Below are 22,765 nucleotides of genomic sequence, written 5' to 3'. Positions count from 1 at the left end.
GGAACAGTAGAGGGCTACGTGTTCTAACTTAATCATTAAATAAACTGTGGGAACATTAGAGGGTTACAGGGCTAACTTAATCACTTAATAAACTGTGGGAACAGTAAAGGCTTACGGGGCTAACTTAATCACTAAATAAACTGTGGGAACAGTAGAGGGCCAGGTTTTCTAACTTAATCACTAAATAAACTGTGGGAACAGTAGAGGGTTATGGGGCTAACTTAATCACTAAATAAACTGTGGGAACAGTAGAGGTGTATGAGGCTAACTTAATCAATAAATAAACTGTGGGAACATTAGAGGTGTATGAGGCTAACTTAATCACTAAATAAACTGTGGGAACAGTAGAGGGTTACGGGGCTAACTTAATCACTAAATAAACTGTGGGAACAGTAGAGGTGTATGAGGCTAACTTAATCAATAAATAAACTGTGGGAACATTAGAGGTGTATGAGGCTAACTTAATCACTAAATAAACTGTGGGAACAGTAGAGGGTTACGGGGCAAACTTAATCACTAAATAAACTGTGGGAACAGTAGAGGGTAACGGAGCTAACTTAATCACTAAATAAACTGTGGGAACAGTAGAGGGTTACGGGGCTAACTAAATCACTAAATAAACTGTGGGAACAGTAGAGGTGTATGAGGCAAACTTAATCACTAAATAAACTGTGGGAACAGTAGAGGGTTACGGGGCTAACTTAATAACTAAATAAACTGTGGGAACAGTCGAGGGTTACGGGGCTAACTTAATCACTAAATAAACTGTGGGAACAGTAGAGGGTTACGGGGCTAACTTAATCACTAAATAAACTGTTGGAACAGGAGAGGGTTACGAGGCTAACTTAATCACTATATAAACTGTGGGAATAGTAGAGGGTTACGGGGCTAACTTAATCACTAAATAAACTGTGGGAACAGTAGAGGGTTACGGGGCTAACTTAATCACTAAATAAACTGTGAGAACAGTAGAGGATTACGGGGCTAACTTAATCACTAAATAAACTGTGGGAACAGTAGAGGGTTACGGGGCTAACTTAATCACTAAATAAACTGTGGGAACAGTAGAGGTGTATGAGGCTAACTTAATCACTAAATAAACTGTGGGAACATTAGAGGTGTATGAGGCTAACTTAATCACTAAATAAACTGTGGGAACAGTAGAGGGTTACGGGGCTAAATTAATCACTAAATAATCTGTGGGAACAGTAGAGGTGTATGAGGCTAACTTAATCAATAAATAAACTGTGGGAACATTAGAGGTGTATGAGGCTAACTTAATCACTAAATAAACTGTGGGAACAGTAGAGGGTTACGGGGCAAACTTAATCACTAAATAAACTGTGGGAACAGTAGAGGTGTATGAGGCTAACTTAATCAATAAATAAACTGTGGGAACAGTAGAGGGCCAGGTTTTCTAACTTAATCACTAAATAAACTGTGGGAACAGTAGAGGGTTACGGGGCTAACTAAATCACTAAATAAACTGTGGGAACAGTAGAGGTGTATGAGGCAAACTTAATCACTAAATAAACTGTGGGAACAGTAGAGGGTTACGGGGCTAACTTAATAACTAAATAAACTGTGGGAACAGTCAAGGGTTACGGGGCTAACTTAATCACTAAATAAACTGTGGGAACATTGGAGGTGTATGAGGCTTACTTAATCACTAAATAAACTGTGGGAAGAGTAGAGGGTTACGGGGCTAACTAAATCACTAAATAAACTGTGGGAACAGTAGAGGGTTACGGGGCTAACTTAATCACTAAATAAACTGTTGGAACAGGAGAGGGTTACGAGGCTAACTTAATCACTATATAAACTGTGGGAATAGTAGAGGGTTACGGGGCTAACTTAATCACTAAATAAACTGTGGGAACAGTAGAGTGTTACGGGGCTAACTTAATCACTAAATAAACTGTGGGAACAGTAGAGGTGTATGAGGCTAACTTAATCACTAAATAAACTGTGGGAACATTAGAGGTGTATGAGGCTAACTTAATCACTAAATAAACTGTGGGAACAGTAGAGGTGTATGAGGCGAACTTAATCACTAAATAAACTGTGGGAACAGTAGAGGGTTACGGGGCTAACTAAATCACTAAATAAACTGTGGGAACAGTAGAGGGTTACGGGGCTAACTTAATCACTAAATAAACTGTTGGAACAGGAGAGGGTTACGTGTTCTAACTTAATCATTAAATAAACTGTGGGAACATTAGAGGGTTACAGGGCTAACTTAATCACTTAATAAACTGTGGGAACAGTAAAGGCTTACGGGGCTAACTTAATCACTAAATAAACTGTGGGAACAGTAGAGGGCCAGGTTTTCTAACTTAATCACTAAATAAACTGTGGGAACAGTAGAGGGTTATGGGGCTAACTTAATCACTAAATAAACTGTGGGAACAGTAGAGGTGTATGAGGCTAACTTAATCAATAAATAAACTGTGGGAACATTAGAGGTGTATGAGGCTAACTTAATCACTAAATAAACTGTGGGAACAGTAGAGGGTTACGGGGCTAACTTAATCACTAAATAAACTGTGGGAACAGTAGAGGTGTATGAGGCTAACTTAATCAATAAATAAACTGTGGGAACATTAGAGGTGTATGAGGCTAACTTAATCACTAAATAAACTGTGGGAACAGTAGAGGGTTACGGGGCAAACTTAATCACTAAATAAACTGTGGGAACAGTAGAGGGTAACGGAGCTAACTTAATCACTAAATAAACTGTGGGAACAGTAGAGGGTTACTGGGGCTAACTAAATCACTAAATAAACTGTGGGAACAGTAGAGGTGTATGAGGCAAACTTAATCACTAAATAAACTGTGGGAACAGTAGAGGGTTACGGGGCTAACTTAATAACTAAATAAACTGTGGGAACAGTCGAGGGTTACGGGGCTAACTTAATCACTAAATAAACTGTGGGAACAGTAGAGGGTTACGGGGCTAACTTAATCACTAAATAAACTGTTGGAACAGGAGAGGGTTACGAGGCTAACTTAATCACTATATAAACTGTGGGAATAGTAGAGGGTTACGGGGCTAACTTAATCACTAAATAAACTGTGGGAACAGTAGAGGGTTACGGGGCTAACTTAATCACTAAATAAACTGTGAGAACAGTAGAGGATTACGGGGCTAACTTAATCACTAAATAAACTGTGGGAACAGTAGAGGGTTACGGGGCTAACTTAATCACTAAATAAACTGTGGGAACAGTAGAGGTGTATGAGGCTAACTTAATCACTAAATAAACTGTGGGAACATTAGAGGTGTATGAGGCTAACTTAATCACTAAATAAACTGTGGGAACAGTAGAGGGTTACGGGGCTAAATTAATCACTAAATAATCTGTGGGAACAGTAGAGGTGTATGAGGCTAACTTAATCAATAAATAAACTGTGGGAACATTAGAGGTGTATGAGGCTAACTTAATCACTAAATAAACTGTGGGAACAGTAGAGGGTTACGGGGCAAACTTAATCACTAAATAAACTGTGGGAACAGTAGAGGTGTATGAGGCTAACTTAATCAATAAATAAACTGTGGGAACATTAGAGGTGTATGAGGCTAACTTAATCACTAAATAAACTGTGGGAACAGTAGAGGTTACGGGGCAAACTTAATCACTAAATAAACTGTGGGAACAGTAGAGGGTAACGGAGCTAACTTAATCACTAAATAAACTGTGGGAACAGTAGAGGGTTACGGGGCTAACTAAATCACTAAATAAACTGTGGGAACAGTAGAGGTGTATGAGGCAAACTTAATCACTAAATAAACTGTGGGAACAGTAGAGGGTTACGGGGCTAACTTAATAACTAAATAAACTGTGGGAACAGTCGAGGGTTACGGGGCTAACTTAATCACTAAATAAACTGTGGGAACATTGGAGGTGTATGAGGCTTACTTAATCACTAAATAAACTGTGGGAAGAGTAGAGGGTTACGGGGCTAACTAAATCACTAAATAAACTGTGGGAACAGTAGAGGGTTACGGGGCTAACTTAATCACTAAATAAACTGTTGGAACAGGAGAGGGTTACGAGGCTAACTTAATCACTATATAAACTGTGGGAATAGTATAGGGTTACGGGGCTAACTTAATCACTAAATAAACTGTGGGAACAGTAGAGGGTTACGGGGCTAACTTAATCACTAAATAAACTGTGAGAACAGTAGAGGATTACGGGGCTAACTTAATCACTAAATAAACTGTGGGAACAGTAGAGGGTTACGGGGCTAACTTAATCACTAAATAAACTGTGGGAACAGTAGAGGTGTATGAGGCTAACTTAATCACTAAATAAACTGTGGGAACATTAGAGGTGTATGAGGCTAACTTAATCACTAAATAAACTGTGGGAACAGTAGAGGGTTACGGGGCTAACTTAATCACTAAATAAACTGTGGGAACAGTAGAGGGTAACGGAGCTAACTTAATCACTAAATAAACTGTGGGAACAGTAGAGGGTTACGGGGCTAACTAAATCACTAAATAAACTGTGGGAACAGTAGAGGTGTATGAGGCGAACTTAATCACTAAATAAACTGTGGGAACAGTAGAGGGCCAGGTTTTCTAACTTAATCACTAAATAAACTGTGGGAACAGTAGAGGGTTATGGGGCTAACTTAATCACTAAATAAACTGTGGGAACAGTAGAGGTGTATGAGGCTAACTTAATCAATAAATAAACTGTGGGAACATTAGAGGTGTATGAGGCTAACTTAATCACTAAATAAACTGTGGGAACAGTAGAGGGTTACGGGGCTAACTTAATCACTAAATAAACTGTGGGAACAGTAGAGGTGTATGAGGCTAACTTAATCAATAAATAAACTGTGGGAACATTAGAGGTGTATGAGGCTAACTTAATCACTAAATAAACTGTGGGAACAGTAGAGGGTTACGGGGCAAACTTAATCACTAAATAAACTGTGGGAACAGTAGAGGGTAAACGGAGCTAACTTAATCACTAAATAAACTGTGGGAACAGTAGGGTTACGGGGCTAACTAAATCACTAAATAAACTGTGGGAACAGTAGAGGTGTATGAGGCAAACTTAATCACTAAATAAACTGTGGGAACAGTAGAGGGTTACGGGGCTAACTTAATAACTAAATAAACTGTGGGAACAGTCGAGGGTTACGAGGCTAACTTAATCACTATATAAACTGTGGGAATAGTAGAGGGTTACGGGGCTAACTTAATCACTAAATAAACTGTGGGAACAGTAGAGGGTTACGGGGCTAACTTAATCACTAAATAAACTGTGAGAACAGTAGAGGATTACGGGGCTAACTTAATCACTAAATAAACTGTGGGAACAGTAGAGGGTTACGGGGCTAACTTAATCACTAAATAAACTGTGGGAACAGTAGAGGTGTATGAGGCTAACTTAATCACTAAATAAACTGTGGGAACATTAGAGGTGTATGAGGCTAACTTAATCACTAAATAAACTGTGGGAACAGTAGAGGGTTACGGGGCTAAATTAATCACTAAATAATCTGTGGGAACAGTAGAGGTGTATGAGGCTAACTTAATCAATAAATAAACTGTGGGAACATTAGAGGTGTATGAGGCTAACTTAATCACTAAATAAACTGTGGGAACAGTAGAGGGTTACGGGGCAAACTTAATCACTAAATAAACTGTGGGAACAGTAGAGGTGTATGAGGCTAACTTAATCAATAAATAAACTGTGGGAACATTAGAGGTGTATGAGGCTAACTTAATCACTAAATAAACTGTGGGAACAGTAGAGGGTTACGGGGCAAACTTAATCACTAAATAAACTGTGGGAACAGTAGAGGGTAACGGAGCTAACTTAATCACTAAATAAACTGTGGGAACAGTAGAGGGTTACGGGGCTAACTAAATCACTAAATAAACTGTGGGAACAGTAGAGGTGTATGAGGCAAACTTAATCACTAAATAAACTGTGGGAACAGTAGAGGGTTACGGGGCTAACTTAATAACTAAATAAACTGTGGGAACAGTCGAGGGTTACGGGGCTAACTTAATCACTAAATAAACTGTGGGAACATTGGAGGTGTATGAGGCTTACTTAATCACTAAATAAACTGTGGGAAGAGTAGAGGGTTACGGGGCTAACTAAATCACTAAATAAACTGTGGGAACAGTAGAGGGTTACGGGGCTAACTTAATCACTAAATAAACTGTTGGAACAGGAGAGGGTTACGAGGCTAACTTAATCACTATATAAACTGTGGGAATAGTATAGGGTTACGGGGCTAACTTAATCACTAAATAAACTGTGGGAACAGTAGAGGGTTACGGGGCTAACTTAATCACTAAATAAACTGTGAGAACAGTAGAGGATTACGGGGCTAACTTAATCACTAAATAAACTGTGGGAACAGTAGAGGGTTACGGGGCTAACTTAATCACTAAATAAACTGTGGGAACAGTAGAGGTGTATGAGGCTAACTTAATCACTAAATAAACTGTGGGAACATTAGAGGTGTATGAGGCTAACTTAATCACTAAATAAACTGTGGGAACAGTAGAGGGTTACGGGGCTAACTTAATCACTAAATAAACTGTGGGAACAGTAGAGGGTAACGGAGCTAACTTAATCACTAAATAAACTGTGGGAACAGTAGAGGGTTACGGGGCTAACTAAATCACTAAATAAACTGTGGGAACAGTAGAGGTGTATGAGGCGAACTTAATCACTAAATAAACTGTGGGAACAGTAGAGGGTTACGGGGCTAACTTAATCACTAAATAAACTGTGGGAACAGTCGAGGCTTACGGTGCTAACTTAATCACTAAATAAACTGTGGGAACATTGGAGGTGTATGAGGCTTACTTAATCACTAAATAAACTGTGGGAACAGTACAGGGTTACGGGGCTAACTTAATCATTAAATAAACTGTTGGAACAGTAGAGGGTTACGAGGCTAACTTAATCACTAAATAAACTGTGGGAACAGTAGAGGGTTGCGGGGCTAACTTAATCACTAAATAAACTGTGAGACCAGTAGAGGTTTACAGGGCTAACTTAATCACTAAATAAACTGTGAGACCAGTAGAGGTTTACAGGGCTAACTTAATCACTAAATAAACTGTGGGAACAGTAGAGGGTTACGGGGCTAACTTAATCACTAAATAAACCGTGGGAACATTAGAGGGTTACGTAAGCTAACTTAATCACTAAATAAACTGTGGGAACAGTAGAGGGTTACGGGGCTAACTTAATCACTAAATAAACTTTGGGAACAGTAGAGGGTTACGGGGCTAACTTAATCACTAAATAAACTGTGGGAACAGTAGAGGGTAACGGGGCTAACTTAATCACTAAATAAACTGTGGGAACAGTAGAGGGTTACGGGGCTAACTTAATCACTAAATAAACTGTGGGAACAGTAGAGGGTTACGGGGCTAACTTAATCACTAAATAAACTGTGGGAACAGTAGAGGGCTACTTGTTCTAACTTAATCACTAAATAAACTGTGGGAACAGTAGAGGGATACGGGGCTAACTTAATCACTAAATAAACTGTGGGAACATTAGAGGGTTACAGGGCTAACTTAATCACTTAATAAACTGTGGGAACAGTAGAGGTGTATGAGGCTAACTTAATCACTAAATAAACTGTGGGAACATTAGAGGTGTATGAGGCTAACTTAATCACTAAATAAACTGTGGGAACAGTAGAGGGTTACGGGGCTAACTTAATCACTAAATAAACTGTGGGAACAGTAGAGGGTAACGGAGCTAACTTAATCACTAAATAAACTGTGGGAACAGTAAAGGGTTACGGGGCTAACTTAATCACTAAATAAACTGTGGGAACAGTAGAGGGTTACGGGGCTAACTTAATCACTAAATAAACTGTGGGAACAGTAGAGGTGTATGAGGCTAACTTAATCACTAAATAAACTGTGGGAACATTAGAGGTGTATGAGGCTAACTTAATCACTAAATAAACTGTGGGACCAGTAGAGGGTTACAGGGCTAACTTAATCACTTAATAAACTGTGGGAACATTAGAGGGTTACAGGGCTAACTTAATCACTTAATAAACTGTGGGAACAGTAGAGGATTAAGGGGCTAACTTAATCACTAAATAAACTGTGGGAACAGTAGAGGGTTACGGGGCTAACTTAATCACTAAATAAACTGTGGGAAAAGTAGAGGGCTACGTGTTCTAACTTAATCACTAAATAAACTGTGGGAACATTAGAGGGTTACAGGGCTAACTTAATCACTTAATAAACTGTGGGAACAGTAGAGGATTAAGGGGCTAACTTAATCACTAAATAAACTGTGGGAACAGTAGAGGGTTACGGGGCTAACTTAATCACTAAATAAACTGTGGGAAAAGTAGAGGGCTACGTGTTCTAACTTAATCACTAAATAAACTGTGGGAACAGTAGAGGGTTACGGGGCTAACTTAATCACTAAATAAACTGTGGGAATAGTAGAGGGTTACGGGGCTAACTTAATCACTAAATAAACTGTGGGAACAGTAGAGGGTTACGGGGCTAACTTAATCACTAAATAAACTGTGGGAACAGTAGAGGGTTACGTTAGCTAACTTAATCACTAAATAAACTGTGGGAACAGTAGAGGGTTACGTTAGCTAACTTAATCACTAAATAAACTGTGGGAACAGTAGAGGGTTACGGGGCTAACTTAATCACTAAATAAACTGTGGGAACAGTAGAGGGTTACGGGGCTAACCAAATCACTAAATAAACTGTGGGAACAGTAGAGGGTTACGTTAGCTAACTTAATCACTAAATAAACTGTGGGAACAGTAGAGGTGTATGAGGCTAACTTAATCACTAAATAAACTGTGGGACCATTAGAGGTGTATGATGCAAACTTAATCACTAAATAAACTCTGGGACCAGTAGAGGTTTACGGGGCTACCTTAATCACTAAATAAACTGTGGGAACACTAGAGGGTTACGGGGCTAACTTAATCACTAAATAAACTGTGGGAACAGTAGAGGGTTACGGAGCTAACTTAATCACTAAATAAACTGTGGGAACAGTAGAGGTGTATGACGCTAACTTAATCACTAAATAAACTGTGGGAACAGTCGAGGGTAACGGGGCTAACGTAATCACTAAATCAACTGTGGGAACAGTAGAGGTGTATGAGGCTAACTTAATCACTAAATCAAATCAAATCAAATTTTATTTGTCACATACACATGGTTAGCAGATGTTAATGCGAGTGTAGCGAAATGCTTGTGCTTCTAGTTCCGACAATGCAGTGATAACCAACAAGTAATCTAACTAACAATTCCAAAACTACTGTCTTATACACAGTGTAAGGGGATAAGGAACATGTACATGAGGATATATGAATGAGTGATGGTACAGAGCAGCATACAGTAGATGGTATCGAGTACAGTATATACATATGAGATGAGTGTGTAGACAAAGTAAACAAAGTGGCATAGTTAAAGTGGCTAGTGATACATGTGTTACATAAGGATGCAGTCGATGATGTAGAGTACAGTATATACATATGCATATGAGATGAATAATGTAGGGTAAGTAACATTATATAAGGTAGCATTGTTTAAAGTGGCTAGTGATATATTTACATCATTTCCCATCAATTCCCATTATTAAAATGGCTGGAGTTGGGTCAGTGTCAATGACAGTGTGTTGGCAGCAGCCACTCAATGTTAGTGGTGGCTGTTTAACAGTCTGATGGCCTTGAGATAGAAGCTGAACATAGGGTTACGGGGCTAACTTAATCACTAAATAAACTGTGGAAACAGTAAAGGGTTGCGGGGCTAATGTAGTCACTAAATAAACTGTGGGAACATTAGAGGGTTACGGGGCTAACTTAATCACTAAATAAACTGTGGGAACAGTAGAGGTGTATGACGCTAACTTAATCACTAAATAAACTGTGGGACCAGTAGAGGTTTACGGGCTAACTTAATCACTAAATAAACTGTGGGAACAGTAGAGGGTAACGGGGCTAACTTAACCACTAAATAAACTGTGGGAACATTAGAGGGTTACGGGGCTAACTTAATCACTAAATAAACTGTGGGAACAGTAGAGGGTTACGGGGCTAACTTAATCACTAAATCAACTGTGGGAACAGTAGAGGTGTATGAGGCTAACTTAATCACTAAATAAACTGTGGGAACATTAGAGGGTTACGGGGCTAACTTAATCACTAAATAAACTGTGGGAACAGTAGAGGGTTACGGGGCTAACTTCATCATGCAGAGAATTTCTAACCGGTTATTTTCCCCTGTATTTGGGTGAGATTCGGAGGGCCTGAGATGTTTATAGGTCATTAAATTGACAGTGATATAGTCTCTCTCAATGTGGGCCTGAGACCCCATCTGCGTCTTAAATGGCATCCTATTCTCTATATACTAAAGTGCACTACTATTGACCTGGGCCTTTATCCATTTACATTACATTTACATGTAAGTCATTTAGCAGACGCTCTTATCCAGAGCGACTTACAAATTGGTGCATTCACCTTATGACATCCAGTGGAACAGTCACTTTACAATAGTGCATCTAAATCTTAAAGGGGGGGGATGAGAGGGATTACTTATCCTATCCTAGGTATTCCTTAAAGAGGTGGGGTTTCAGGTGTCTCCGGAAGGTGGTGATTGACTCCGCTGTCCTGGCATCGTGAGGGAGTTTGTTCCACCATTGGGGGCCAGAGCAGCGAACAGTTTTGACTGGGCTGAGCGGGAGCTGTACTTCCTCAGTGGTAGGGAGGCGAGCAGGCCAGAGGTGGATGAACGCAGTGCCCTTGTTTGGGTGTAGGGCCTGATCAGAGCCTGGAGGTACTGAGGTGCCGTTCCCCTCACAGCTCCGTAGGCAAGCACCATGGTCTTGTAGCGGATGCGAGCTTCAACTGAAAGCCAGTGGAGAGAACGGAGGAGCGGGGTGACGTGAGAGAACTTGGGAAGGTTGAACACCAGACGGGCTGCGGCGTTCTGGATGAGTTGAAGGGGTTTAATGGTACAGGCAGGGAGCCCAGCCAACAGCGAGTTGCAGTAATCCAGATGGGAGATGACAAGTGCCTGGATTAGGACCTGCGCCGCTTCCTGTGTGAGGCAGGGTCGTACTCTGCGGATGTTGTAGAGCATGAACCTACAGGAACGGGCCACCGCCTTGATGTTGGTTGAGAACGACAGGGTGTTGTCCAGGATTACGCCAAGGTTCTTAGCGCTCTGGGAGGAGGACACAATGGAGTTGTCAACCGTGATGGCGAGATCATGGAACGGGCAGTCCTTCCCCGGGAGGAAGAGCAGCTCCGTCTTGCCGAGGTTCAGCTTGAGGTGGTGATCCGTCATCCACACTGATATGTCTGCCAGACATGCAGAGATGCGATTCGCCACCTGGTCATCAGAAGGGGGAAAGGAGAAGATTAGTTGTGTGTCGTCTGCATAGCAATGATAGGAGAGACCATGTGAGGTTATGACAGAGCCAAGTGACTTGGTGTATAGCGAGAATAGGAGAGGGCCTAGAACAGAGCCCTGGGGGACACCAGTGGTGAGGCGCGTGGTGAGGAGACAGATTCTCGCCACGCCACCTGGTAGGAGCGACCTGTCAGGTAGGACGCAATCCAAGCGTGGGCCGCGCCGGAGATGCCCAACTCGGAGAGGGTGGAGAGGAGGATCTGATGGTTCACAGTATCGAAGGCAGCCGATAGATCTAGAAGGATGAGAGCAAAGGAGAGAGAGTTAGCTTTAGCAGTGCGGAGCGCCTCCGTGATACAGAGAAGAGCAGTCTCAGTTGAATGACTAGTCTTGAAACCTGACTGATTTGGATCAAGAAGGTCATTCAGAGAGAGATAGCGGGAGAGCTGGCCAAGGATGGCACGTTCAAGAGTTTTAGAGAGAAAAGAAAGAAGGGATACTGGTCTGTAATTGTTGACATCGGAGGGATCGAGTGTAGGTTTTTTCAGAAGGGGTGCAACTCTCGCTCTCTTGAAGACAGAAGGGACGTAGCCAGCGGTCAGGGATGAGTTGATGAGCGAGGTGAGGTAAGGGAGAAGGTCTCCGGAAATGGTCTGGAGAAGAGAGGAGGGGATAGGGTCAAGCGGGCAGGTTGTTGGGCGGCCGGCCGTCACAAGACGCGAGATTTCATCTGGAGAGAGAGGGGAGAAAGAGGTCAGAGTACAGGGTAGGGCAGTGTGAGCAGAACCAGCGGTGTCGTTTGACTTAGCAAACGAGGATCGGATGTCGTCAACCTTCTTTTCAAAATGGTTGACAAAGTCATCTGCAGAGAGGGAGGAAGGGGGGAGGAGGATTCAGGAGGGAGGAGAAGGTGGCAAAGAGCTTCCTAGGGTTAGAGGCAGATGCTTGGAATTTAGCGTGGTAGAAAGTGGCTTTAGCAGCAGAGACAGAGGAGGAAAATGTAGAGAGGAGGAGTGAAAGGATGCCAGGTCCGCAGGAGGCGAGTTTTCCTCCATTTCCGCTCGGCTGCCCGGAGCCCTGTTCTGTGGGCTCGCAATGAGTCATCGAGCCACGGAGCGGGAGGGGAGGACCGAGCCGGCCTGGAGGATAGGGGACATAGAGAGTCAAAGGATGCAGAGAGGGAGGAGAGGAGGGGTGAGGAGGCAGAATCAGGAGATAGGTTGGAGAAGGTTTGAGCAGAGGGAAGAGATGATAGGATGGAAGAGGAGAGAGTAGCGGGGGAGAGAGAGCGAAGGTTGGGACGGCGCGATACCATCCGAGTAGGGGCAGTGTGGGAGGTGTTGGATGAGAGCGAGAAGGAAAAGGATACAAGGTAGTGGTCGGAGACTTGGAGGGGAGTTGCAATGAGGTTAGTGGAAGAACAGCATCTAGTAAAGATGAGGTCGAGCGTATTGCCTGCCTTGTGAGTAGGGGGAAGGTGAGAGGGTGAGGTCAAAAGAGGAGAGGAGTGGAAAGAAGGAGGCAGAGAGGAATGAGTCAAAGGTAGACGTGGGGAGGTTAAAGTCGCCCAGAACTGTGAGAGGTGAGACGTCCTCAGGAAAGGAGCTTATTAAGGCATCAAGCTCATTGATGAACTCTCCGAGGGAACCTGGAGGGCGATAAATGATAAGGATGTTAAGCTTGAAAGGGCTGGTAACTGTGACAGCATGGAATTCAAAGGAGGCGATAGACAGATGGGTAAGGGGAGAAAGAGAGAATGACCACTTGGGAGAGATGAGGATCCCGGTGCCACCACCCCGCTGACCAGAAGCTCTCGGGGTGTGCGAGAACACGTGGGCGGACGAAGAGAGAGCAGTAGGAGTAGCAGTGTTGTCTGTGGTGATCCATGTTTCCGTCAGTGCCAAGAAGTCGAGGGACTGGAGGGAGGCATAGGCTGAGATGAACTCTGCCTTGTTGACCGCAGATTGGCAGTTCCAGAGGCTACCGGAGACCTGGAACTCCACGTGGGTCGTGCGCGCTGGGACCACCAGATTAGGGTGGCCGCGGCCACGCGGTGTGGAGCGTTTGTATGGTCTGTGCAGAGAGGAGAGAACAGGGATAGACAGACACATAGTTGACAGGCTACAGAAGAGGTTACGCTAATGCAAAGGAGATTGGAATGACAAGTGGACTACACGTCTCGAATGTTCAGAAAGTTAAGCTTACGTAGCAAGAATCTTATTGACTAAAATTATTAAAATGATACAGTACTGCTGAAGTAGGCTAGCTGGCAGTGGGTGCGTTGTTGACACTACACTAATCAAGTCGTTCCGTTGAGTGTAATAGTTTCTGCAGTGCTGCTATTCGGGGGCTAGCTGGCTAGCTAGTAGTGTTGTTTACGTTACGTTGCTTTAAAAGAACGACAATAGCTGGCTAGCTAACCTAGAAAATCGCTCTAGACTACACAATTATCTTTGATACAAAGACGGCTATGTAGCTAGCTATGTAGCTAGCTACGATCAAACAAATCAAACCGTTGTACTGTAATGAAATGAAGTGAAAATGTGATACTACCTGTGAATGCGACCGGGTTGTTGAGTTCTATTCAGAAGACGTTGGCTAGCGTTGGCTAGCTGTTGGTCAAAAGCTGGTCAAAAGTAGTATACTCTGTAGGGAATGGGATGCTGTTTGGAACGAAGCCCCTGTTAGTACCATACCTCAGCCCAGACCCCAGGCCCCCATACAAGGTGTGATGATCTGTTGCTTATCTTGAGGCGGGGCCAGGGGGAATGAATCTCTGCCAATGGAGAGTCAAGTGTTTAATTTGGGACTCCTCCCTCTGGGCATCAAGCCTCATGTGTAGGAGGGATTGGTTGATGTTACCTCTGCACCTTTGATATAAACAGTAATTTGTAAAGAAAGGTCCTCTGACATTCTGTATGTTGCGTTCTTCAAATAATTTGGTGCCATTTGGGAAGCACATCATATCACTTACCACTGGCACTTCCTGTCTGGTGACTGCCCCCTCTGTCTGTCCCTAAAGGTAAACCTGAACCTGGACGATGGTCTCTCTCTGGGCCTGATGATCAGAGGAGGGGCGGAGTATGGCCTGGGTATCTACATCACTGGGGTAGACCCCGGCTCAGCTGCAGACCACGGGGCACTCAAGGTATTAACCGATTATTACAATGCATATCCTATTGAAATTGTTACACCCGATCTGTCACGACCGTCTTCCTGGAAATGACTGGACCAAAGCGCAGTGTGATGAGCGTACATTTATTTTTATTTGAAATTAATGTCGCCAACAAAACAAGGAAATGACCGTGAAGCTTAACTGGGCAACCATGCCACTAACAAAGTCAACTACCTACAAATGCAAAAGGAAAAAAGGCTGCCTAAGTATGATTCCCAATCAGAGACAACGATAGACAGCTGTCTCTGATTGAGAACCACACCAAGCCAAACACAAAGAAATAGAAAACATAGAAGTCAAGAAACTAGAATGCCCACCCTAGTCACACCGTGGCCTACCCCAAATAGAGAATTAACCTCTTGCTCCTACCTGACACGCAGGCGTCCCATCTAGACATCTGGAAATGCAAATGCGCTACGCTAAATGATAATAGCACTCGTTAAAACTCAAACGTTCATTCAAATACACATGCCAGGTATTGAATTAAAGCTACACTCGTTATGAATCCAGGCAACAAGTCAGATTTTTAAAATGCTTTTCGGCGAAAGCATGAGAAGCTATTATCTGATAGCATGTAACACCCCAAAAGACCCGCAGGGGACGCAAACAAAATAATTAGCATAGTCGGCGCTACACAAAACACACAAATAAAATATAAAACATTCATTACCTTTGACCATCTTCTTTGTTGGCACTCCTAGATGTCCCATAAACACTATTGGGTCTTTTTTTCCCATTAAATCGGTCCATATATAGCCTAGATATCGATCTATGAAGACTGTGTGATCAACAAAAAAAATAACTTAACGTAACGTCATTTTTTTTTATTAAAAAAGTTGACGATAAACTTTCACAAAACACTTCGAAATACTTTTGTAATGCAACTTTAGGTATTAGTAAACGTTAATAAGCGATCAAATTGATCACGAGGCGATGTATATTCTATAGCTGTACGTCTGGAAATAATGTCCGGGTAAATCTCAACCAAAATATCCGGTCGGAGACCTGAAGAAATGGGCTGTCTCTAGTTTGACCAAGAACCAAAGCCTAGGCAAATGACAAGACTGTTGACATCGTGTGGAAGCTGTAGGTATTGCAACCTCGGCCCCATTTAATGTGGTTCACCTTTATTAATCGGTTGAAGTGGCGCATGGATATATTTTTCCATTTTCAGTGATCAGATTTTCCTGCACTTTTCAATGAAACGCACGTTCTGTTATAGTCACAGCCGTGATTTAACCAGTTTTATAAAGGTCTGAGTGTTTTCTATCCACACATACTAATCATATGCATATACTATATTCCTGGCATGAGTAGCAGGGTGCTGAAATGTTGCGTGATTTTTAACAGAATGTTCAAAAAAGTAGGGGGTAGGAGTAACAGGTTAAAGCCTCTCTATGGCCAGGGCGTGACACCATCACAGCGAATAAAACGCAACCACAAGGTTCAGACGCCGTGAAGCAAAGGGGGTAAGAATCTTCTGTGGTCTATCTCGCTGTGTCGAAACCTGGCAGACACTTTTTAACTGACAAAAATATCATATGTACAAAAGGGTCGGTCATTGGATTCTTTAGTCTGCTGTTTTTTTCAACTCAGATGACTGAGGCAGGACTAGTGAGCTTAAACAGAATGACTGAATCACGGCACCATGGTATCATGGGTTTGAAATAGATCTCGCAGGCATCAAGGATTTTTATGCCTCGAGACAATTGAGACATGGATTGTGAGGGTAAATGGGCGCACCGGTTTGTGTCAAGAACTGCAATGCTGCTGGTTTTTTCACGCTCAACCGTTTCCCTTGAGTATCAAGAATGGTCCACCACCCAAAGGACATCCAGACAACTTGACATAACTGTGGGAAGCAGTGGAGTCAACATGGGCCGGTATCGCTGTGGAACGCTTTCGACACCTTGTACATCCATGCCCAGACAAATTGAGGCTGTTCTGAGGGAAAATGGGGGGTGGGGGAGCACAATACAGCCCTCAGCTCTTCATCTCTCTGTCGAAGAAACACTGCCAAAATGTCAAGCGCATCTTATTCAATCTTGCAAGAGACCATGCTCACATTTAGAAGAAGTATTGGAAGGATAGGGAGCGTATCTTTTTTTCACTGTGACTGACAATCAGAGTTTACACACCATTTTCTTTTACCACTACATCACTGCATGAGATGGAATGACATGGATCACTCCTAAAACCATCCAATTATACACAAATGAATGTTCTATCACCTGTTGGTTATACATGGATGAAGTGATGCATATCCCTGTGAATGATGTGTTAGAGAAATACTTTTGAGAAGCAGGGACATACAACGTTACCTTGGTCAAGCAGATTGAATGCTGTGCTCATGTCTTGATATCTGCAGTGAACCAGCATGTGAGCTAGCGAGATCAGGCTGGTTTAATGAGGCTAATTCAATGTTGCTCTTTCATGACCTTTTCTGGAGCTATTTTGCAGAGGCTGAGAGAAACCTCTCCTCTCCTGTCCTCTCCTGTCCACTCCTTTCCTGTCCACTCCACTCCTCTCCTCTCCTGTCCTCTCCTGTCCACTCCCTCCTGTCCTCTCCTGTCCACTCCCTCCTGTCCTGTCCACCCCTCTCCTGTCCCCTCCTGTCCACTCCTCTCCTGTCCTGTCATGTCCACTCCTCCCCTCTCCTCTCCTGTCTCTCCTGTCCTCTCCTTTCCACTCCTCTCCACTACTCTCCTGTCCACTACTCTCCTGTCCACTCTTCACCCGTCCACTCTTCTCCTGTCCTCTCCTCTCCTGTCCTCTCATCTCCTCTCCTGTCCTCTCCTCTCCTGTCCTGGCCTCTGACAGGGGGTAAACTAAACTCCACTAAATACATGATATCAGTCATCCTATCACTGAGGAACAATAAGACACTGTAAAACCGTCCAGGTGTCAGCCCTGTAACGAGGACCTCTATCAGCCAATCTGGATCCAGCTGTTGTCTGTTGGACGGTGTGACAGATGATCATGCGTCTGTCCCATCTCTGTGCCCTGACATGGGCTTTAATTATTGTCGTTCCCCCATGGGGATCAGACCAGCCTCCAGCCCTTCCATTACCTTGTCTTTCAACAGGCCAGCCAACTGATTTGTCTGTCTGTCGCTTCTCATCCACAGATAAGCACTCTTTGGCTAGCAACGGGACAGGACCCTCTGAAAAAGAACATTTATTGTCTTTGGGAGATTGTCCATTTGCTCTACTGGTCTCCTCTGTGGCTACTCTCTCAGGCCAACTGGAAACACACCACCTAAAGTCAGCCAACTGTCTTGGCTGCCCAAAATACTCTGCATTGATCCCTCTCTCTCTCTCTCTCTCTCTCTCTCTCTCTCTCTCTCTCTCTCTCTCTCTCTCTCTCTCTCTCTCTCTCTCTCTCTCTCTCTCTCTCTCTCTCTCTCTCTCTCTCTCTCTCTCTCTCTCTCTCTCCCTCTCCCTCTCCCTCTCCCTCTCTCTCTGAGAAAGGACAAGAACATTGTGTGTGGAAAATTGCTCCTCTCCTCTCAATCTTGTCCAACTCATAACCATTTTATTTCACACTTCGTCTCAGATGATCAATGAAACGCCACTTGGAAATGATGGTTCAATCTATCTACTTTGAGCATTTGAGTTACAGTATGCTGGAGGGGTCCCATATTGTCACAGAGTAAGCATTACAGAGACAGGAAGGTTTGAGGGGACACAGACCGTGGGTATGTCACAAAAATCACCCTAGTGGGGCTCCCGAGTGGTGCAGCGGTCTAAGGCACTGCATCTCAGTGCTAGAGGTGTCACAGACACCGTGGTTCAGGGGTAGGTCGTCATTGTAAATAAGAATTTGTTCTTAACTGACTTGTCTAGTTAAATAAAGGTCAAATAAAAACCTTCCCCTCCAGTGGCTGCAGCTCAAGAGACCTCGGCTGGGGGTTGTAAATCAGGACCTCCCATCCCTCCCTCCACTTCAATGAGTTATGGAGGTTCACTCAAGCTGATTCGTCCTCTGAATGTAAATGCATTAGTGTTAGGAGGGAGGGAGAGAGAGGAGAGGAGACGTCAATAACTAATTTCTCCCTTTACTTCCTCTTGTGGAAAGAGAATAGGCCAATTGAAGAGGTTCAGTAATGTCACTGTGTCTCCTCAGCTTCTCCTGTGTGTGTCAGATTCTCAGTTCTCTTTTATTTCATGCTGGACTAACTCACAGTCCTTCATTATGTTTTACGTCTGCTGGATAGGATAGAGAGGTAAACATGTATCTGGGTGGGAGCTATACCACTCCGGACCACTCACTTGACCAACTCATTCTGATGCTCTGAGATGGCCAGTAAAATACATGAGAAATGGAAAAACAACATTCACACACACCAATGTATATAGAAGTTGTTTCATTGTGAATTTAACTTCTATTAAATACTAGTCGCGTTACATATTGATACTACAGATTACTATTGTATACCCTGTAGATCAGTAGATGTTTTCCTTACTAATTATTAAGCTAAAATCAAAGCGGAACTGCTTCTCACGAATGTGGAACAGGAAGAATAGGCAAGGGCATAAAACAAAGAAGAGCTGTGATTGTAAATCACCACGTCTGTCAAGTGTTTTGTTTGTGCATTAGAAGAATGAATAGGCTGGGAGATAATAACCATTGATTGTTTTCCCCCAGTGTTGTGTTGTATGAAGGATGTTCCTTCTATAGAATTGGCCTCTTACTGTCAGTGATATCCTCCTTTCAGCATTTTCTGTTTTTATTACTAACCATAGATTGATCCTACTCGGTTTAAGTAAATCAAACTGAATTGCTGTCTTTCCCTAGTAGTTCCTTAGCCTGGTGAAACCAGCCTAATCTTGCAAAAGCTCACATGCTGTTTCCCTTTACGTATCAAGTGAAAGGAAAGGTGGGCGAAGCGGTCATTCTGCTTGACCAGGCTAGTATCTCCCGTTCCCAGGGTGAAATAAAACCACAGATTGTTTCCAGAATAATATGTGTGTGTGTGAGGGCAGTAGCAAGTCAATAATGAAACTGCGTAGCCTACACATCGCTATGGTGGGTTTGAGTGCACTAAGTTCTGCTTCAGTGTACTTTGTGTTATTGCCTGAACCTTGAGCTGCAGCTCTCAGAATGTCTGCTCTGCTCTCACCTGAATACTGGCCTGGCCTTGACTGTTGGAAGAATGTTCAAGACTATCAGGAAAAGCCATGGCCCACTTTTGTGTGGGTGTACTTGCGTGTGTGTGTGTCTGTATCAGTGTCTGTGTGAATACACACCCTCTCTCTACCAGTGCACCCACCCTCTCCTCTCTGTCTGTTCAGGTGGGCGACCAGTTGCTGGAGGTGAATGGGCGGAGCTTCGTGGCCATCCCCCATGACGAGGCGGTGAGGATCCTGAAGACGTGCCGTCACCTGCTGGTGAGGGTGAAGGACGTTGGCCGCGTGCCCCATGCCCGCACCGTGGTGGACCAGACCAAATGGATCAGCAGCCCCATCACCCCTAGCCCACCGCCCATAACAGAGAGCACCGCGAGCCCAGCCGCTACACGGTGAGTTAGCTGCCATAACAGAGAGCACCGCCATCCGAGCCGCTACACGGTGAGTTAGCTGCCATAACAGAGAGCACCGCCAGCCCAGCCGCTACACGGTGAGTTAGCGCCCATAACAGAGAGCTCCGCCAGCCCAGCCGCTACACAGTGAGTTAGCGCCCATAACAGAGAGCACCGCCAGCCCAGCCGCTACACGGTGAGTTAGCTGCCATAACAGAGTGCACCGCCAGCCCAGCCACTACACAGTGAGTTAGCGCCCATAACAGAGAGCACCGCCAGCCCAGCCGCTACATGGTGAGTTAGCTGCCATAACAGAGAGCACCGCCAGCCCAGCCGCTACACGGTGAGTTAGCGCCCATAACAGAGAGCACCGCCAGCCCAGCCGCTACACGGTGAGTTAGCTGCCATAACAGAGAGCACCGCCAGCCCAGCCGCTACACAGTGAGTTAGCGCCCATAACAGAGAGCACTGCCAGCCCTTCCGCTACACGGTGAGTTAGCGCCCATAATAGAGAGCACCGCCAGCCCAGCCGCTACACAGCGAGTTAGCGCCCATAACAGAGAGCTCCGCCAGCCCAGCCGCTACACAGTGAGTTAGCGCCCATAACAGAGAGCACCGCCAGCCCAGCCGCTACACAGTGAGTTAGCGCCCATAACAGAGAGCACCGCCAGCCCAGCCGCTACACGGTGAGTTAGCGCCCATAACAGAGAGCACCGCCAGCCCAGCCGCTACACAGTGAGTTAGAGCCCATAACAGAGAGCACCGCCAGCCCAGCCGCTACACGGTGAGTTAGCGCCCATAACAGAGAGCACCGCCAGCCCAGCCGCTACACGGTGAGTTAGCTGCCATAACAGAGAGCACCGCCAGCCCAGCCGCTACACGGTGAGTTAGAGCCCATAACAGAGAGCACCGCCAGCCCAGCCGCTACACGGTGAGTTAGCGCCCATAACAGAGAGCACCGCCAGCCCAGCCGCTACATGGTGAGTTAGCTGCCATAACAGAGAGCACCGCCAGCCCAGCCGCTACACGGTGAGTTAGCGCCCATAACAGAGAGCACCGCCAGCCCAGCCGCTACACGGTGAGTTAGCTGCCATAACAGAGAGCACTGCCAGCCCAGCCGCTACATGGTGAGTTAGCTGCCATAACAGAGAGCACCGCCAGCCCAGCCGCTACACGGTGAGTTAGTGCCCATAACAGAGAGCACCACCAGCCCAGCCGCTACATGGTGAGTTAGCTGCCATAACAGAGAGCACCGCCAGCCCAGCTGCTACACGGTGAGTTAGCGCCCATAACAGAGAGCACCACCAGCCCAGCCGCTACACGGTGAGTTAGCTGCCATAACAGAGAGCACCGCCAGCCCAGCCGCTACACGGTGAGTTAGCGCCCATAACAGAGAGCACCGCCAGCCCAGCCGCTACACGGTGAGTTAGCGCCCATAACAGAGAGCACCGCCAGCCCAGCCGCTACACAGTGAGTTAGCTGCCATAACAGAGAGCACCGCCAGCCCAGCCGCTACACAGTGAGTTAGCGCCCATAAGCACTGTGTCCCAAAAGGCACCCTATTGCAATACTTTTGACCAGAGCCCTATGGACCATTGGCGATGCATCCTATGAGAGTTTGATGATACCTTTGTTTTCAGTGAAAAAGTCATGCTGAAAGACTAATAAAAGCTCCTTCCTCCATTTATGTTAAATTCCCTTTGAAAACCAAACGTCCTTGCAATGTACAATGCACAGTGGCATCGATGTTTCATCTTTAATGTAACAGAGATGTAGTATGTTTGACGCTTTGAACATGGAATGATTTTTCCATTCGATCAGTATTTTTTTCTTTGACCAGAAATAATGTCTTAGGGCATTCATGTCTGCGGTAACATGAAGATTAGCAACTGAATGTAATATATTTCAATTACAATCCAGCCTCCATAGAAGCAATATATAGAATGATCACGTAACAAGGTAACATAATAAAATTACCATTGAATTTCTGACCAGTGTCATTATTCTTCTACAGCTGTCAGTGTCTTCTCATGTGACTGACTGACTAATGTGAGGCAGAATACGTCCAGCTCATTGTTGGAGGAGACTAAGATTCCTTCCCTCTGGGTTTGACAGTGATGTGGCAGGCTGCTCAGTTCCAGGGAGAGCTGTCTCTCTCTCCCTCCTTTCCTCTGTTTGTCTTTCTTTCTCTCCCTCCTTCCCTCGGTCTCGCTCTCCCTCGGTCTATCACTCTCTCCCCCCTTCTGTCTGTCTGTCTGTCTGTCTGTCTGTCTGTCTGTCTGTCTGTCTGTCTGTCTGTCTGTCTGTCTGTCTGTCTGTCTGTCTGTCTGTCTGTCTGTCTGTCTGTCTGTCTGTCTGTCTGTCTGTCTGTCTGTCTGTCTGTCTGTCTGTCTGTCTGTCTGTCTGTCTGTCTGTCTGTCTGTCTGTCTGTCTGTCTGTCTGTCTGTCTGTCTGTCTGTCTGTCTGTCTGTCCCTCCTTCCCTCTGCCTATCTATCTGTCTACTTGTCTGTCTCTCCCTCCTTCCCTCTGTCTATCTATCTGTCTATCTGTCTCTCTCTCCCTCCTTTCCTCTGTCTATCTATCTGTCTATCTGTCTCTCTCTCCCTCCTTTCCTCTGTCTATCTATCTGTCTACTTGTCTGTCTCTCCCTCCTTCCCTCTGTCT

The 22,765-nt window shown here is 44.6% G+C and overlaps 1 protein-coding gene across 1 annotated transcript in view; it reads left to right on the top strand.

Moving 5' to 3' along the window:
• The window catches only part of LOC124034946 (whirlin-like), a 110,797-nt gene that overhangs the window by 49,792 nt on the left and 38,240 nt on the right, over positions 1-22,765 (top strand). Inside the window, exons 3-4 of the mRNA XM_046348339.1 lie at positions 14,427-14,552; positions 19,874-20,100. Coding sequence (XP_046204295.1) covers positions 14,427-14,552; positions 19,874-20,100 — 353 coding nt within the window. The remainder of the gene's footprint in view (positions 1-14,426; positions 14,553-19,873; positions 20,101-22,765) is intronic.

This window comes from Oncorhynchus gorbuscha, linkage group LG05 (genome assembly GCF_021184085.1).
Source record: "Oncorhynchus gorbuscha isolate QuinsamMale2020 ecotype Even-year linkage group LG05, OgorEven_v1.0, whole genome shotgun sequence".
NCBI lineage: Eukaryota > Metazoa > Chordata > Actinopteri > Salmoniformes > Salmonidae > Oncorhynchus > Oncorhynchus gorbuscha.
The sequence above is the reverse complement of the archived record's forward strand: the minus strand, read 5'-3'. Positions and strand labels throughout refer to the sequence as shown.